Source organism: Nicotiana tomentosiformis, chromosome 8, assembly GCF_000390325.3.
Source record: "Nicotiana tomentosiformis chromosome 8, ASM39032v3, whole genome shotgun sequence".
NCBI lineage: Eukaryota > Viridiplantae > Streptophyta > Magnoliopsida > Solanales > Solanaceae > Nicotiana > Nicotiana tomentosiformis.
In genome coordinates this window covers 117,440,899-117,459,215 of record NC_090819.1, presented here as the reverse complement: position 1 = coordinate 117,459,215, position 18,317 = coordinate 117,440,899, and the positions used below count along the sequence as shown (strand labels likewise).

At 38.6% G+C, this 18,317-nt stretch overlaps 1 protein-coding gene across 1 annotated transcript in view; it reads right to left on the bottom strand.

Annotated features, from left to right (window-relative positions):
* Positions 1 to 155: 155 nt before the first annotated feature.
* LOC104090864 (uncharacterized) overlaps positions 156 to 18,317 on the bottom strand; it is a 62,487-nt gene continuing 44,325 nt past the window's right edge. Inside the window, exons 26-35 of the mRNA XM_070182700.1 lie at positions 11,942 to 11,992; positions 10,814 to 10,957; positions 10,591 to 10,718; positions 9,793 to 9,880; positions 9,282 to 9,341; positions 8,966 to 9,215; positions 2,317 to 2,468; positions 2,141 to 2,211; positions 1,040 to 1,196; positions 156 to 523 (exon numbers count right to left, since the gene is read on the bottom strand). Of these exons, the coding sequence (XP_070038801.1) occupies positions 353 to 523; positions 1,040 to 1,196; positions 2,141 to 2,211; positions 2,317 to 2,468; positions 8,966 to 9,215; positions 9,282 to 9,341; positions 9,793 to 9,880; positions 10,591 to 10,718; positions 10,814 to 10,957; positions 11,942 to 11,992 (1,272 nt within the window). The 3' untranslated portion in view covers positions 156 to 352. The remainder of the gene's footprint in view (positions 524 to 1,039; positions 1,197 to 2,140; positions 2,212 to 2,316; positions 2,469 to 8,965; positions 9,216 to 9,281; positions 9,342 to 9,792; positions 9,881 to 10,590; positions 10,719 to 10,813; positions 10,958 to 11,941; positions 11,993 to 18,317) is intronic.

The following is an 18,317-nucleotide window of genomic DNA, read 5'->3' as shown; positions in this document are numbered from 1 at the left end:
TCAGCTTATGGTGGCTGCATGGGGAGAAAAAAGGGAAGAAGCAATTGCTTGCATCTGAATAATCAAAACTAGTAGCATAAATTTATACAACTTGCTAGGAGAAAAGACACAATACAAAGAGAAAATAAGAAACAATAGGATGATGGATTGTTCCCTCACTTCAAACTACTTGCAGAGCGGTCATCTTTCATAACACAAAATTGGAACCACTCAAGAACAACATCACCACATACTGAGGGGTATATATACATGTGTTCTTTATATTAATATGTGACTCGTAATTGTACAATAAATATGAGGATTGATAGAAGCAATTAGCTATCTTGCACTGAACAAAAGTTCATAGTGTAATTCAGCAGCTACTGGATCTTTGTTGCCTAGTGTATTCCCAAAGTGCAATGGCACCACTGACATGAACGTTGAGTGACCGAACTACTCCCAACTGTGGGATTTCTATGCAAGCATCCAGAATGTGAATGATGTCCACTGGTATACCCTCTTTTTCTCGGCCAAGGACTAAGACCTACAAATATTCAACCAATCATCAAACTCGTTACAAAGATAGCGTCTTAAGAAATCATGAATTGCATCAATATATCAGTTTAGTTTATGAATCATGAATTAAATCAGTAACAAAAACACAAACGCCGAAAGATTAGAATAATTACTACTTTCTAGCGCAACTTTTAATTCCTTTCGTGAAAGAGAATTTTTAAGAATAGTTTTATGCCTTCACAAAAAATTGGTATTATTGTCAAACTTAGTGATATACACACGTTTTCAAGTTTAGCATTAGCACTCTCTTTTTCCTTTTCTTATAAAAACCATGTGGTATAGAAAACTATAAACATTAAAAGGTATTGATATTTGGTACAAAATAGCCCTTCAAATTAAATGAAAACAAAAGACAAACTACTTCAATAGTCTTGCGATATTTGCCACAAGAATGAAAATCTATAATCAGAACTAGTGAAGATAATTTCACAAAAATTTTCACTCAAGGGAAAGGAGATCACCATGTTGACTGTATGAAACTCACCGTCCTCTTAGGAAACATGTATCGGTCAAGAGAAATGCTGTTTGCTGTTTGCTCCAGACCTAAGATGGAGAATCCTTCTTGCTTCTTTTTCTCCAAGAAAACTTTCATACTACTAACTGGGACTTCAACAATTGGCACCCATTTCTCTGCAGTTACACTACACGTACAACAAATAATTCCAGTCAATATGCAAAGGAACCCATAATTCATGACTATCCAGATAACCAAGCATTTCATCCTCAACTTAGATAACCCAACAATTTTCCCTGTCCAGGTAACTTTCCCATTGGTAATGCTGATCTAAAGTTCCAATACAAAAAACAAAAGTTGTATTGAGGATTTGCGAGCTGTGAATTTTCAGCTCACTCAATTCAAGTTTGCTTTTGTATTTTGTTTTTTTTCTTTTTTACCAATCAAAAAAAGTTTGAAGTTTTTTATCCGCAGTTCTTATCAAGGAAGGCGGTTCATTTATATGATTAATATTACTCAATTGATGCTTATTTTCTTGGTTCTACATGTTATTTATCAAAAGGCAATTTCAGTTGATTTGATAAGAATTATCTATTTATTTTCTATGTACATTTTGTAGCCATTTGCTGTAAACGCGCAGCTCCTTTCACTAAAATCACCTTGACCATAATGTTAATCTATAAGTCAAATTGCACAGGCGCACTCCATTAGTTTTTGCACAAAGAGATGAAATATTAAGAGACTTCAATGAATTTGTGGGTTAGTTCATTATATCAGGCAATCCAGTTTTTCTTTCAATTGTGCAAGTGCAACAGCAAAGAGATGAAATATTAAGAGACTTCAATGAATTTGTGGGTTAGTTCATTATATCAGGCAATCTAGTTTTTCTTTCAATAGTGCAACAGCAATGACATCATCTTTATTCTATTCAAGGATGTCATCAGATCCTCGATTATATTAACACGAATGAGATAGAAAACTTTAGTTATAGAAAGATTTAGTTAGTCTCTATATAAAGGCAAGAAATCTCATCATTCATCCATTTCACTGTAACCTCTCTTGCTTCAGATTTCTTTACATCTGCAATGTGAAAAATTAAAGCAAAGCAAGAGAGAGTAATACTATCAGAACCTGATCAATTGGAATTGCTTGTCTTTCACTACGTTTTTGTCGGCAATGGCCAGCACAGATGCTCTAAATACCTGCTATCAGTTAATCAGAAGAACAGTGAACCACCTGAAACTAAAAAAATGCACATACCAACACCAAAATCCACAAAGCACAGAAACAACAACGTGATTGCACACCTCACAAGTTCGGGCCAATCCTGCAAGATTAGGTATCCGATCAATTAGTGATGCTACGAGGATAATATCTTGCCGACTTGCTTTCAACTTCTCAAAAGCTACAGTTTTTAAGTGCAGCAACTGATCAAGAAGCTGGTCTTCCTTTTCTATGTCTGTATTTACACAAAAGAACCAATTAGAATAATCAATGAAATAAATCTTGAGAATACTTGAGATGTAAATTATGGAAAGCGAGGGAAATACCCTTCTTATAACTTTCAGCACATAACTGTTATATATCATACAAGTTCACATGGTTACTTAACATATTACTGCAGCACGTCACTCCTGAAGGGTTGACAGCAATGGAGTTTGAGCTTTATTTGTCAGTGACAAGCAGGTATAAATGATAAGTTGCATTAAGGCAGCCTTTCTATGACATCAGTTGGAGCAGATAAACTTTACATAAACAGAAACTAGTGAAGTCTCTAACAAAGCCAATGTGCATCAACAATCATGTAATTCCCATTTTGCGAAAAAGTATTTCCATTTTGTCGAAGAACCAATTCAATTCTAGGCCTTGATTAAAAATTGTAGAAGTCCATAACTTCCAAGTTTATGGCACGACGACAAAATTAAACACATCCCAAGGTAAGTATAAGCTGACAAGGAATAAGAAACTCCAAGCTGGTAATCTTAACGGCATGAACTGTTATACTCAGATATTCTATCCAGCATAGAAGTGAAGAAATTTAAGAGTTAGCATCTTCATGTTTGACTTCACCACTTGCGAATAAGTCAAAAACTTTGGCAGTTACCTAAAAGAGAACAAGGGAATGGAAAATTTTCTAAGCTTTCCTTTTGTTTCCATCTTTTTCTGTAGTTTCAGAATGTTAAGGAAATGGACCTTGGGTCTAACACTCTAACTCAACCCTGAAAAACTAGCTCATAAGGAGAAGATTGCCTAAGACCCTTGTTTTATAAGGTAAATAATTTTATCAACAATTGGGGAAAACCTCGTATAAAAGCCGTATACCAAAAGAAGAGAACAACAACAACAACAACCCAGTATAATCCCACTAGTGGGGTCTGGGGAGGGTAGTGTGTACGCAGACCTTACCCCTACCATGAGGTAGAGAGACTGTTTCCAATAGACCCCCGGTATCCTTCCCTCCAAGAACTCCCCACCTTGCTCTTGGGGTGACTCGAACTCACAACTTCTTGGTTGGAAGTGGAGGTTGCTTACCATCAGAGCAACCCCTCTTGTCACCAAAAGAAGAGAACCTACACCAAAAATATAGTTCTCTACAAAGGAGATCCAATCCTCTATACAAATAGGGACCGTGAGAAGGCACGGGAGAATATATGTTATTGATATTGGATGATAAATACAATACAAGAGGTCCCTATTTATAGCTATACACTACAAGGAGATATTACTCCTCTTCCAATGTGGGACAAGACTACAACTATACATATCTGTAAACTAACACTCCCCCTCAAGCCGGTGCATACACATCATATGTACCGAGCTTGTTACACATGTAACTAATACGAGAACCAGTAAGAGACTTAGTGAAAATATCTGCTAATTGATCATTCGACTTTACAAACTTTGTAACAATATCTCCTGAAAGTATTTTCTCTGACAAAGTGACAGTCGATCTCAATGTGTTTAGTCCTCTCATGGAACATCGGATTTGACGTAATATGAAGAGCAGGTTGGTTATCACACACCATCTTGTTGATTTCTCCGAACTTTAACTCCTTGAACAACTGCTTGACCCAAACTAACTCACACGTCGCCATAGCCATGGCCCGATATTCGGCTTCGGCGCTAGATCGAGCAACTACATTCTGTTTCTTGCTCTTCCACGAGACCAAATTACCTCCTACTAGAACACAATATCCAGACGTAGAACGTCTATCAAAAGGTGATCCTGCCCAATCACCATCTGTGTACCCAACAATCTGCTCGTGGCCTCGATCCTCGGATAGTAATCCTTTGCATGGAGCTGACTTTATACACCGAAGAATGCGAACAACTACATCCCAGTGACTATCACAGGGAAAATCCATAAACTGACTTACAACACTCACCGGAAAAGAAATGTCAGGTCTAGTCACTGTGAGGTAATTCAATTTGCCAACCAACCTCCTATATCTCATAGGGTCTCTAAGAGGCTCCCCTGTCCAGGCAGAAGCTTAGCATTCGGATCCATAGGAGAGTCAATAAGTCTGCAACCCATCATTCCAGTCTCCTCAAGAATGTCTAAGGCATATTTCCGCTGTGAAATAATAATACCTGAGCTAGACTAAGCGATCTCAATACCTAGAAAATACTTCAATCTGCCCAGATCTTTAGTCTGGAAGTACTGAAAGAGATGCTGCTTCAGATTAGTAATACCATCCTGATCATTACTAGTAATAACAATATCATCAATATAAACCACTAGATAAATACATAGATTAGGAGCAGAATGCCGATAAAACACAGAGTGATCAGCCTGACTACGAGTCATGCCGAACTCCTGAATAATTGTGCTGAACTTACCAAACCAAGCTCGAGGGACTGTTTCAAACCATATAGTGACCTGCGCAATCTGCACACACAACCATTAAACTCCCCTGAGCAACAAAACCAGGTGGTTGCTCCATATAAACTTCTTCCTCAAGATCACCATGGAGAAAAGCATTCTTAATCTCTAACTGATAAAGAGGCCAATGACGTACAACAACCATGGACAAAAAGAGACGAACAGATGCTACTTTAGCCACGGGAGAGAAAGTATCAATATAATCAAGTCCAAAAATCTGAGTATATCCTTTTGCAACAAGACGAGCCTTAAGCCGATCAACCTGGCCATCTGGGCTGACTTTGACTGCATAAACCCAACGACAACCAACAGCAGACTTACCTGCAGGAAGAGGAACAAGCTCCCAAGTGTCACTCGCATGTAAAGCAGACATCTCGTCAATCATAGCATGTCGCCATCCTGGATGAAATAGTGCCTCACATGTAGACTTAGGGAAAGAAACAGTGGACAAAGAAGATATAAAAGCATAATGAGGTGACGACAGACGATGATAACTTAAACCGACATAGTGGGGATTAGGATTAAGTGTGGATCGTACACCTTTGCAGAGTGCAATTGGTTGACTAAGAGGAGACAAGTCCGCAGTAGGTGCAGTTGCTGATGCGGGGCGTGAATCACCTGGTCCTGATGCTGGATGTGGACGACGATGATAAGTCAAGAGTGGTGGAGCTGCAGAAGGTTGAACTGGATTATGCGGAGGAACTGGAGCTATAGGTGGTGAAGCTACAACTGGAGCTGTAGGTGGTGGAGCTGGAGTGACTGAATGTCCAAAAGATGAAACTGATAGTACCTCAAAAATATCTAAGTGATGACCTGAACCTGTGAAGTATGATTGAGTTTCAAAGAAGGTAACATCAGCGGACATAAGGTACCGCTGGAGGTCAGGAGAGTAGCATCGATACCCCTTTTGTGTTCTCGAGAAACCTAGAAATACGCACTTAAGAGCACGAGAAGTTAACTTATCTGTTCCTGGAGTAAGGTTATGGACAAAACAAGTGCTTCCAAAGATACGGGGTGAAAGAGAGATCAAAGGTAAGTGGGAAACATGAGAGAGAATGGAACTTGGTTTTGGATAGCTGAAGATGGCATACGATTAATAAGATAGCAAGATGTAAGAATGGCATCCCCCAAAAACACAACGGAGCATGAGATTGTATGAGTAGGGTACGAGCAGTTTCAATAAGATGTCTATTCTTTCTTTCAGCTACCCCATTTTGTTGAGATGTGTACGGACAAGATGTTTGATGTATAATCCCATGTGATTTCATAAACTGCTGAAATGGGGAAGACAAATACTCTCGGGCATTATCACTACGAAATGTGCGAATAGAAACCCCAAATTGATTTTGAATTTCAGCATGGAAGGTCGGGAAATAGAAAACAGTTCAGATCGATTTTTTATCAAAAATATCCAAGTGCACCTGGAATAATCATCAACGAAACTAACAAAGTAGCGGAATCCCAAAGGTGGAACTGACCCGACTAGGACCCCAAACATCTGAATGGACTAAAGTAAAAGGTGACTCTACTCGATTATCAAGACGCCGAGGGAAATGGTAGTGAGTATGCTTACCGAGCTGACATGACTCACACTCTAGAGCTAACAAGTGAGATAAACCAGATACCATTTTCTGAAGTTTTGACAAACTGGGATGTCCCAACCGTTTATGTAATAAGTCTAGTGAATCCAGGACAAGTTGTAGAAGGAAGACAAGATGTGAGTCCATGTGATTTAGCAAGGATAAGGTAATAAAGTCCGTTTGATTCACGCCCAGTACCAATGATCCGCCCTATACTACGTTCCTGTATAAAAACACGGTCATCAAGAAATAAAACAACGCATTTAAGTGATTTGGCTAAGCAACTAACAGCTATGAGATTAACAGGACTATTGGGAACATAAAGGACTGAATCTAAAGGTAAGGAAGGAAGTGGGCTTGCTTGACCTATTGCAGTTGCCATGGATTGAGACCCATTGGCCATTGTTACTTTTGGAAGAGATTGAGAATACGAAATAGTAGTGAAAAGAGATTTGTTACAAGAAATATGATCTGATGCACCTGAATCAATGACCCAAGACTCAGAGGATGAAGATTGGGAGAAACAAGTCACGCTATTACCTGTTTGAACAACAGAAGCTATCTCAGAAGATGTCTGGTTACATGCTTTGTACTGAAGGAACTCAATATAATCTGTTAAAGAAACCATCCGACTATTCAAAGTATCGGTTCCCATGTCGCTACAATTTGTAGTAGGGTTAACTTGAAATAGTGAAAATAAGTAACTCCTGTGAAAAAACTGAAGAAAAAGCTTGAAAAAACTATTTACAGCAGGAAAACATAACACTATTCTGCAATGGGAACAATGTTCACGCCGGAAACACTGTAGCTGGCCGGAAAATTACAAACTTGTCGGAATTTGTCGTAACCAGGATGGATAGACTCAGAATTCCCTTGCGAGCAAGCTGTCCTGAAGAAATATTTTCAAAAAATGGCCGGAAAGGTCACTGTTCACGCCAGAAAAATATAAAAGTGGCCGGAATTTGATTTGAATTAGATGGGTAGGCTCGGAATTTTGAGGAGAGCATACTGTCCTCAAGAGGTTTCGCGAAAAAATGGCCGGAAAGTGGCCGGAACCCTCGCCGGAAAAGTTGTTGCCGGCGCGTGGCGGCTTTTCTACCGGATAAAATTCCAGGGGTTGGTCGTCGGAGGGTGATCTACCTCGTGGTGGTGTTGGTTTTAGCACAACACCGACAGAAAGTGACTTTCACTTAGGCAAGCCTTAGGTCACCGAAAAAATTGCACGATGACTAAGTTCTTTCTTCCCGGTTAACGCTGGAATGACGCACAACGATCTTTTCTCACTAATGTTCTGATACCATGTGAGAAGGCACGGGAGAATATATGTTATTGATATTGGATGATAAATACAATACAAGAGGTCCCTATTTATAGCGATACACTACAAGGAGATATTACTCCTCTTCCAATGTGGGACAAGACTACAATATACATATATGTAAACTAACAAGAAGAAACTAGAAACAAAAGACTACTTTATAGTTTTACAAAATCTTGTTCCACTCCTTCAAATGCCCTCATATTTCTCTCATTCCAAATAAACCATATGATTGCTATGGGGGCAACACTCCATGCCCTTGGACTTCTCTCTCCCCTCTTGTGAGCCCAACTATCTAACGCCTTCTTCACTAAACCCGGCATCACTCATCGCACCCCAAACAAATTAGGAACCACCCTCCACAAACGATTAGCCACTTGAAAATGCAATAGTAGATGATCTACATGTTCATCCAAGCTTTTACACATGAAGCACCAACTGGCATAGGTGATCCTCCTTTTTCGCAGATTTTTTGCTGTCAAAATCACTTCCCTTGCCACCAACCACATAAAGAAACATACCTTTCTTGGTGCTCCGGGAATCCAAGTAGAGCAATGAGAGAAAATCCATTCCTCACTAATAACCTCTTACAAATGAGATTTGACAGTGGATAATCCATCTCTACTCTATTGCCTAAGACCATACAAGGAGACTACAACCTATTCTCTCTACTAATGGGAAACATTAAACACAGGGCCCCCCCACGCCCAAGGGTGGACACCTGTAGTGCGGACACATAACATGGGAATCCAACATTGCGTAAACCAAGAATTGAGATGGGTCTGACTCTGGTACCATACTAAGAAAATAAACCTTGAGCCTAACTCAACCAAAAGGAGCCAGCCCATGACGTGAGGACTATCCAAGATTATATAAGGAGACAACTAGTCATTACCTTAACCAATGTGGGACACTTAACATAGAAACAAGGCTGAGATAAAAAAGCAAGACGAAATTTTCCTCGAGGGAATGGATGGGGAGGAAATTCCAGGAAAGCACATTACGTCCATGGAGCAAGTGACAAGCACACAAGCTAAACTACTCTAGCAATGAACTTACTGATCGAACGGATTATCTGCATGGGCAATTTATATTATGCTTCTTCTGTGTAATTCACCTTCTCATACCAAATTGGTGATGCCTAGCAATACGAAATTAGTATTGAATCCAGTTACCTAGTAGTGATTTTAATGGTCCTTCATTTTCCAACAAGACGGTAGAAGCAATACTTTGCATTTCATGTTTGGAAACAGTAATTTTCCTTTGGAAATCTAGTGATATATCTTGCAGCGGTAGAACTGTTTGCCCTTCGGTAAGATTTCCAGTTATCTCCTTGCACTTTCCATCATTGTCAACAAGCAAGCTTTCGTTCTTGATAGCTGCTGCATCTTTGGCCATTGAGCATCTGAGATCCTCCCTAGTCCCCTAGAAATAAGGGAAGTGAGCAACAAAACCACGAAATACAATGAAATAGCGAAAGTGAGCACTTACATTTAGAAAATTAATTACTTGATCCATGAGGGTTGCTGGTACACATTCGAATTCAAGTTCCTACATATATCACCAGTAAGAAAAAAAGGGCATTACGCTGGCAAGTTCAGAAATTAGAAATAGATCGTTGGCAAAGACAACACTGGCAGATATGGTCGCTATACCTGACTTAGCAATATAATTGCTTTCAACATCAGCTAATAAAGGGAATTGTTTTATTATTGTTGATTAAAGCTTTTTAAGGAACTAGCCAATTTTATGCTCATATTAACGGTCATACCACAATGATCGATAAATTAAAGTTTCAGTGCTTCTGAAACCGCAAGGGTAAAATACATGTGGTTCACATTAAAGACGTTAGGCAGGGCAATCATAGAGACAACTTCCTAGCATAATCATATTAGTTCACGTCAAGCCATTAGGCAGAGCAATTAAAGACAAAATCTTCCCAATGTTACTATGTATCTGCCACAGGAAAGATGAGCCTTGACCAATTTGCAATATTCCTCACCTCAACTCTAGTACTGAAAATTCCAGCTGGTGTGACCGACTTCTTTGGATCAAAAGCATCAAGGTAACCTTCCATTGATGCTCTTAACCTGTGACAGAAAGAAACAAATGTTTAGTTCAAGTCTATACACATAATATAGATATCACTATATTTTCTGCACACTGGATAACACCATAAAGCTAATCCTCAGAGTGTATCCAATGCAGTATGGTATGAGAGAAATTTGGAAAGCACGTCAGGCTACTTTGCTCAAATATCTCAGCAGCAAAGCATTTAGATTTCCAACGTGAATGATATATGTATATGCTTAATATCTCATAGGTATATTTGGTTAAAGATGTTTTGGTTACAAACTAGTTAGGTTTTTAAGGGGAATGATATATGTTTGCCTTCCAACTTACCTAACATCCAGTGACCTCCCTCCCTTTCAATAGCAATCTGTCCTATAATGCAGTTCTACCTATCTGTCCTATAGTGAAGTTCTTCTAGAGTGATCACATATTAAATTTCAGTTTGGTGATAGAGGATTTTAAGACCATAACTCCTGTTTTTTTCCGTGTCGATATATGCTTTTTTTCTCAATCCCTGTTTGTTTACTAGGTAGGGATAAGGTCTGCGTACACACTACCCTCCCCAGACCCCACTTGTGGGATTAAACTGGTTTCCCAGTTTGTTCTAATTTTTGTACATACATTACTTTGTGAGACGGTGTCGTTTGTCTATGCTAAAGGGAAAACAATGGAATGAAAAATAAAAACAGAATTATTATCTTAGAGAAGCTCATACAACACAACTTACCGTGCACAGTCAGGATTATCTTGCAAGTACGATCTCAAATCTTGAAAGCACCTTTCTTCTAAAGTCATGGTTGCATAGAAACTAGAATCTGATGGCAACAATTTTTGAAGAACTTGACGCACTAATAACTGCAAAACAACAAGAAAACATCCCCAATCAAAATCATAGCGCCAATTAATATGCTCAGTAAAGGACACAAAATCCACAACACAAAGGAACCAACCTGGGTGAAACCACGTAGTGTATGATGGTGTGAGGTCAACAAAGGAATTATACAAGGCAGTAAAGCACTCAGATGCCTGGACTTGTACTCTTCAGTTGAGTGAAGGATGATATTTGCAGCTATAAACACATAGGAAGATAAAGCCTGCAATCGTGATAAAACATAAGGTGATGTTTTCTTCATAGCTAGTGGATAGGCAATAATTAAATTTAGTACAATTGAAGGTAGCATTATAACAAAGTTTTTTGATAAAGATATAAGATTTTCTGATAAGTCACATGATAACAAAGTAAATTAGTATACATTGACTTTTACTTCAGTACACCAAATGAAGATACTTACCATATACTTGAGTTTCTGAAGCTATATTTAACCTACCTCAAAAATGGACGTGTATGACAGTTTGACAAATCACAATTTGGCCAGTGCATTAAACAGATGCATTTTCAAACCCCTTATCCTATGCGGGGAGGGTACTTCTTTCCCTTAAAATTGAACTGACTGGAATTTGTGCTAATTTATTAAACAAGCCAACAAAGATATTAATATGCTGGTCCCCTCCTCCAGTGCCTCTTCATTTTTTCAAATCAGTACATTGTTTAATATAAAATAAAAATTTGCACAAGCTTTCATTGTTGGTTTATTACAAATGAACAGTTTCCTGCTTCGAAGATCAGTCTCAGAACAATGAATGTTGTAGCAGGATTATATATTATATTCTTAAGCGGAAGAATAAAAAGAACTACTACGTCCAGCAGAAACAAGGATTTACAATTTTAAAGTCTTGTCGCCAATTAAAGGATGTTGTACCCCCCTTCTTCTTTCTTTTTTGTTTTGTTTGAGAACATTTTGTTGTACCCCCTTCTAAGTACAAGCTTTTCCATTAAGTTTTCTTTACACAAATTCGACCACAAACTACAGATATAAAAATAAATAATTGTGAGGACATTTTTAAGTGACAAAAGTCGTAAAAAGGACTAAAACAATGTGACTATTTATCCATTATTGTTCAGTGCATGTCATCCTTGCGCAGGGATCATGCTACCTTTGAAGTACCATTTCAAGTTATCTGTAAATATGAAGTATTAACATCTTAGATACTAAAAAGTGGAATGAGAAAGATCTCACCTGAGGCCGCATATTGTAATCTCGCAGCAACGGTACTAATTCTTGCCCAACCTGCAAAAGAAAATTGAACAAGACTGAAACCCTCATCTATTAAATGAATAAAAGATGCTCGGGAAAGAGAAAAGAGAGAAACTCATGTGAAATTGATAGTTAACAACTTAGTACTTACAAGAAGGCTCCTCATATAGGAGTTTTGGGGTACATAAAATAAGATAAGTTTCTTAATTCTTGGATTCCTAATTAGTATGACATAATCAGTAAGAACATTATACGCAACATTCTTTATGATTTTGTTGACTTTCAAGAATAACAAATTTATTAAGAATATTTATTCAACAGATACAATCATCATTAACTCAAGAAAACAACTCCGTAATAATTAGGGATGGAGTAATGTTGTAGAGGTATCATAGACTTGTGGGAAAGCTAATCTCATACTATATCAATATTGCACATTCAGCAAAAGTCAAGATATCCATAATATTGAATTGTGTGGCCATCTCATCTAAAAGCTTAAATTGTTAGAGTACACATTTTTTTTACTTGATTATGTTTCAACGCACCCCTCATGTGTGGGCCTGACTTTTTCATATGCACAAAAATTCTTTTTGATAATGAGTGAACATATAGGGGTCGTTTGGTTGCCGGTTAGAGTTATGTAGGTATTAGTTATGCAGGTATTAGTTATGTATGTATTAGTTATGCAGGAATAAGTAATGCATGGATTAGTTATGCATGTATTAGTTATGCAGGGATACGTTATGCAAGGTTGAGCTATGTTGGGATTAGTTATGCATGGATTAGTTATGTGGGGATTAGTTATGCGGTAGTTATATAAGGATTAGTAATATAAATGTAATGTGAGTGTTATTTATTATTAGCTTACTTTATTTTATTAAAATTGTTAGTATAGTTTAAATATATATTTTTAAACAAAAAAATACAAGTTTGAATAAAGGGTATTCTTGTCATTTTGTGTTTTAATACAACAACAACAACCCAGTAAAATCCCACTAATGGGGTCTAGGGAGGGTAGTGTGTACGCAGACCTTACCCCTACCCCGAAAGAGTAGAGAGGCTGTTTCCGAAAGACCCTCGGCTAAAAAAAAAAAGGACAAAAAGGGAGACAATATTAGTATCATTTTGTGTTTTAATACAAGTATTACTAATACATGTATAAGTTATTCCACCTTCTACCCTGCATAAATAATGCATAGATTCCCTCATAACTTATACATGTATTAGTTATGCGGAAAAGAAAAACATGAACCAAACATTGTATTAGCAATGCTACATTTTATGTGGAAAAGAGGAAAAAACAACCAAACATTGTATAACTTATGATAGCTTCTATGTGGAGATTATTTGTTCCCCTTCTTTTAACCAAACAATGTATAAAATTATCCTAGTTTTAATACATGGATAACTCCTCTCTAACCGGCTACCAAACGACCCCATAGAGCGCGAACAACATAACATGGGAGCCACGCATTAGGGAAACCAAGAATAAAGTGAGTCTGACTCTGATACCATATTAAATTGTGACCATCTCATCTAAAAGCTTAAATTAATAGAGAGCGCGTTTTTTTACTTAATTATGTTTCAACGCACCCCTCATGTGCGGGCCTGACTTTTTTCATATGCCCAAAAATTCTTTTTGATAATGAGTGAACATATAGAGCATGAACAGCATAACAAGGGAACACTGCATAAGGGAAACCAAGAATAGAGTAGAGTCCGACTCCGATTAGTCCGATACCATATTGAATTGTGTGACCATCTCATTTAAAAGTTAAAGTTATTAGAGAATGCACATTTTTATTTACTTAATTACTTTTCAACCAATATGCCCAACAATTTCCATCTGAAACAATATACATCACATATCTAACATGGACTGCAAATGAACGTGTCCTACTACCCAAATTAAGGAGGAGAAAACTCTGAATATAGGTCTAGATCTAAGCGCATTTTGGAATCTGCTGACTCAGAATGAGTGATTTTCTATATGGATCTAAATAGCTAATCATGTGGTTCGGAAATAGCTAAATTGCATAAAGACTGCCAACTTGTTACGGTCCCCATGCACAACAACAACAACATACCCAGTATTATCCCGCACCGCACTGTGGAGTATGGGGAGGGTAGTGTGTACACAGATCTTACTCCTACCTTGTGAGGATAGAGAGGCTATTTCCAATAGACCCTCGACTTAGGAAAGCATAAGCACCACATTAATGAAACGGTCCCATACACATAAAGTAATATTTGTGCATCAAAGTTACAACAACAAAATATTCTCTAAAGTGGCTAAATGGACCAGGTGGGCACATGAACAAGCGAAACAAACATGCTACGATTTAAAAAAAAAAAACTACTTGTTGAGTATAAGGAAGCAATTAATACACCTCAGAATCAACTTTCATATGGCAGGTTCGGTCATATAGAATGGGACCATGCCCATTAAAAGATGAAGAATGACAAAGACAAATTATGTGTTTTGGCAAAGTTTAAAGAATATTCGTCTGTAAAAGTATAAGCTTATGTGTTGTATTCAGCTTCATGTCAAACACTTGCAGATGTTTCTTTGTCAAGTCGTTTTACTCCTTTTAAGTTTGCCTTGCAAGAACACTTCTACTTAGCTCTATGGAAACCAGAGGCTCTGACCACCACCAAAACTTTGAGATAGTCTTTGACTCTAGTGACTTTAACACACAACTGGTTACAAGTACACAAATTGAATAAGGCTCTTTACTCATTTCTGTTTCATGCGTAAAGACAATGGTAAGAATCATAATCATCTGTTCTGACTTCTGGTAAGCACTCTTTTCCCCATGATTGTAGAAGGGATCCTATTGGTAATATAGGGACGCTTCAGCATTCCAGCTATTTCTAGATCAACTGGCCTGAATTGAAGTATTTAGGTTCGGGAAGAAAAGAGTAAGGTAAAATGTTATGGAGCATTGTTTTCTCGGCAGTCGGCAATGATTGGGTAATTTCATGCCACACAAACATTTTTTTTTTTTTAATGATGGGAGTCTCCGGGATAGCTTGTGAGCATCTCGACTAATTCCACCGGGTACATGCTACCTCTCACCAACACAATTCTCATGCCACACTAACATGTAAAGATAGTTCAACATTTGCTGCAAGTCAATTGCATTAGAGCGGCAAAAAGTGGTTTTTTATTGTGCTTCAAGAGTAATTGTAGTTTTCTTATTTAGCAAAAATGAGTAACTGTATTCTTGTTGATGCTGCAAAACCAGCTAGTATAAGACATCTAGTCCATCCTGGGTATCAGTTCCTTTCCCCACTAATGCAGATTGAATCTTCTTTTCCTGAGCCTTGGTGTAACCGGTAAAGTTGCTGCCATGTGACCAGGAGGTCACGGGTTCGAGCCGTGGAAACAGCCTCTTGCAAAAATGTAGGGTGCGTACTGTTAGTTTATAGATATGTATAGTGTAGTCTTGTCCCACATTGGAAGAGGAGTAATATCTCCTTGTAGTGTATAGCTATGCTATAAATAGGGACCTCTTATATTATATTTATCATCCAATATCAATAACATATTTTCTCCAGTGCCTTCTCACATGGTATCAGAGCATTAGTGAGAAAAGATCGTTGTGCGTCATTCCAGCGTTAACCGGGAAGAAAGAACTTAGTCATCGTGTAATTTTTCCGGTGACCTAAGGCTTGTCTAAGTGAAAGTCACTTTCTGTCGGTGTTGTGCTAAAACCAACACCACCACGAGTTAGACCACCCTGCGACTACCAACCCCTGAAATTTTATCCGGCAGAAAAGCCATCATGCTCCTCCACGCGCCGGCAACAACTTTTCCGGCGAGGGTTCCGGCCATTTTTTCGCGAAGCTTCTTCAGGACGGTGTGCTCTCCTCAAAATTCCGAGCCTACCCATCTAATTCAAATCATATTCCGACCACTTTTATATTTTTTCCGGCGTAAACAGTGACCTTTCTGGCCATTTTTTGAAAATATTTCTTCAGGACAACTTGCTCGCAAAGGAATTCCGAGTCTATCCATCCTAGTTACAACAAATTCCGACAACTTTGGAATTTTCCGGCGAGCTACAGTGTTTCCGGCGTGAACATTGTTTCCGGCACAGAACAATGTTCTGTTTTCCTGCTGTAAACAGTGCTTTTCAAGCTATTTCTTCAGTTTTCTCACAAGAATTACTTATTTCCACTATTTCAAGTCAACCCTACTACTACAAATTGTAGCGACATGGGAACCGATACTTTGAATAGTCGGATGGTTTCTTTAGCAGAGTATATTGAGTTCCTTCAGTATAAAGCATGTAAGCAGACATCTTTTGAGATAGCTTCAGTTGTTCAAACAGGTAATAACGTGACTTGTTTCTCCCAATCTTCATCCTCCGAGTCTTGGGTCATTGATTCAGGTGCATCAGATCATATTTCTGGTAACAAATCTTTTTTCACTACTATTTCGTATTCTCAATCTCTTCCAAAAGTCACAATGGCCAATGGGTCTCAAACCATGGCAACTGCAATAGGTCAAGCAAGCCCACTTCCTTCCTTACCTTTAGATTCAGTCCTTTATGTTCCCAATAGTCCTTTTAATCTCATAGCTGTTAGTCGCTTAGCCAAATCACTTAAATGCGCTGTTTTATTTCTTGATGACCATGTTTTTATACAGGAACGCAGTACGGGGCGGATCATTGGTACCGGGCGTGAATCAAACGGACTTTATTACCTTATCCTTACTAAATCACATGGACTCACATCTTGTCTTCCTTCTACAACTTGTCCTGTTACTGATTCACCAGATTTATTACATAAACGGTTGGGACATCCCAGTTTGTCAAAACTTCAGAAAATGGTATCCGGTTTATCTCACTTGTCAGCTCTAGAGTGTGAGTCATGTCAGCTCGGTAAGCATACCCGCTCCTATTTCCCTCGGCGTCTTGATAATCGAGCAGTCACCTTTTACTTTAGTCCATTCAGAGGTTTGGGGTCCTAGTCGGGTCAGTTCCACCTTAGGATTCCGCTACTTAGTCAGTTTCATTGATGATTATTCCAGGTGCACTTGGATATTTTTGATAAAAAATCGATCTGAGCTGTTTTCTATTTTCCAGACCTTCCACGCTGAAATTCAAAATCAATTTGGGGTTTCTATTCGCACATTTCGTAGTGATAATGCCCGAGAGTATTTGTCTTCCCCATTTCAGCATTTTATGAAATCTCATGGGATTATTCATCAAACATCTTGTCCGTACACATCTCAACAAAATGGGGTAGCTGAAAGAAAGAATAGACATCTTATTGAAACTGCTTGTACCGTACTCATACAATCTCATGCTCCGTTGCGTTTTTGGGGGATGCCATTCTTACATCTTGCTATCTTATTAATCGTATGCCATCTTCAGCTATCCAGAACCAAGTTCCATTCTCTGTCATATTTCCCCACTTACCTTTGTTCTCTCTTCCACCCCGTATTTTTGGAAGCACTTGTTTTGTCCATAACCTTACTCCAGGAACAGATAAGTTAGCTCCTCGTGCTCTTAAGTGTGTATTTCAAGGTTTCTCGAGAACACAAAAGGGGTATCGATGCTACTCTCCTGACCTCCAACGGTACCTTATGTCTGCTGATGTTACCTTCTTTGAAACCCAATCATACTTCACAGGTTCATGTCATCACTTAGATATTTCTGAGGTACTACCAGTTTCATCTTTTGGAGAGTCAGTCACTCCAACTCCACCACCTACAGCTCCAGTTGTAGCTCCACCACCTATAGCTCCAGTTCCACCACCTACAGCTCCGGTTGTAGCTCCACCACCTATAGCTCCAGTTCCTCCACATAATCCAGTTCAACCTTTTGCAGCTCCACCACTCTTGACTTATCATCGTCTTCCACATCCAGCATCAGGCCAAGGTGATTCACGCCTCGCATCAGATTATGCACCTACTGCAGACTTGTCTCCTCTTAGTCAACCAATTGCACTCCGCAAAGGTGTACGATCCACACTTAATCCTAATCCCCACTATGTCGGTTTAAGTTATCATCGTCTGTCATCACCACATTATGCTTTTATATCTTCTCTGTCCACTGTTTCTATCCCTAAGTCTACAGGTGAGGCATTATCTCATCCAGGATGGCGACATGCTATGATTGACGAGATGTCTGCTTTACATGCGAGTGACACTTGGGAGCTTGTTCCTCTTCCTGCAGGTAAGTCTACTGTTGGTTGTCGTTGGGTTTATGCAGTCAAAGTCGGCCCGGATGGCCAGGTTGATCGGCTTAAGGCTCGTCTTGTTGCAAAAGGATATACTCAAATTTTTGGGCTTGATTATAGTGATACTTTCTCTCCCGTGGCTAAAGTAGCATATGTTCGTCTCTTT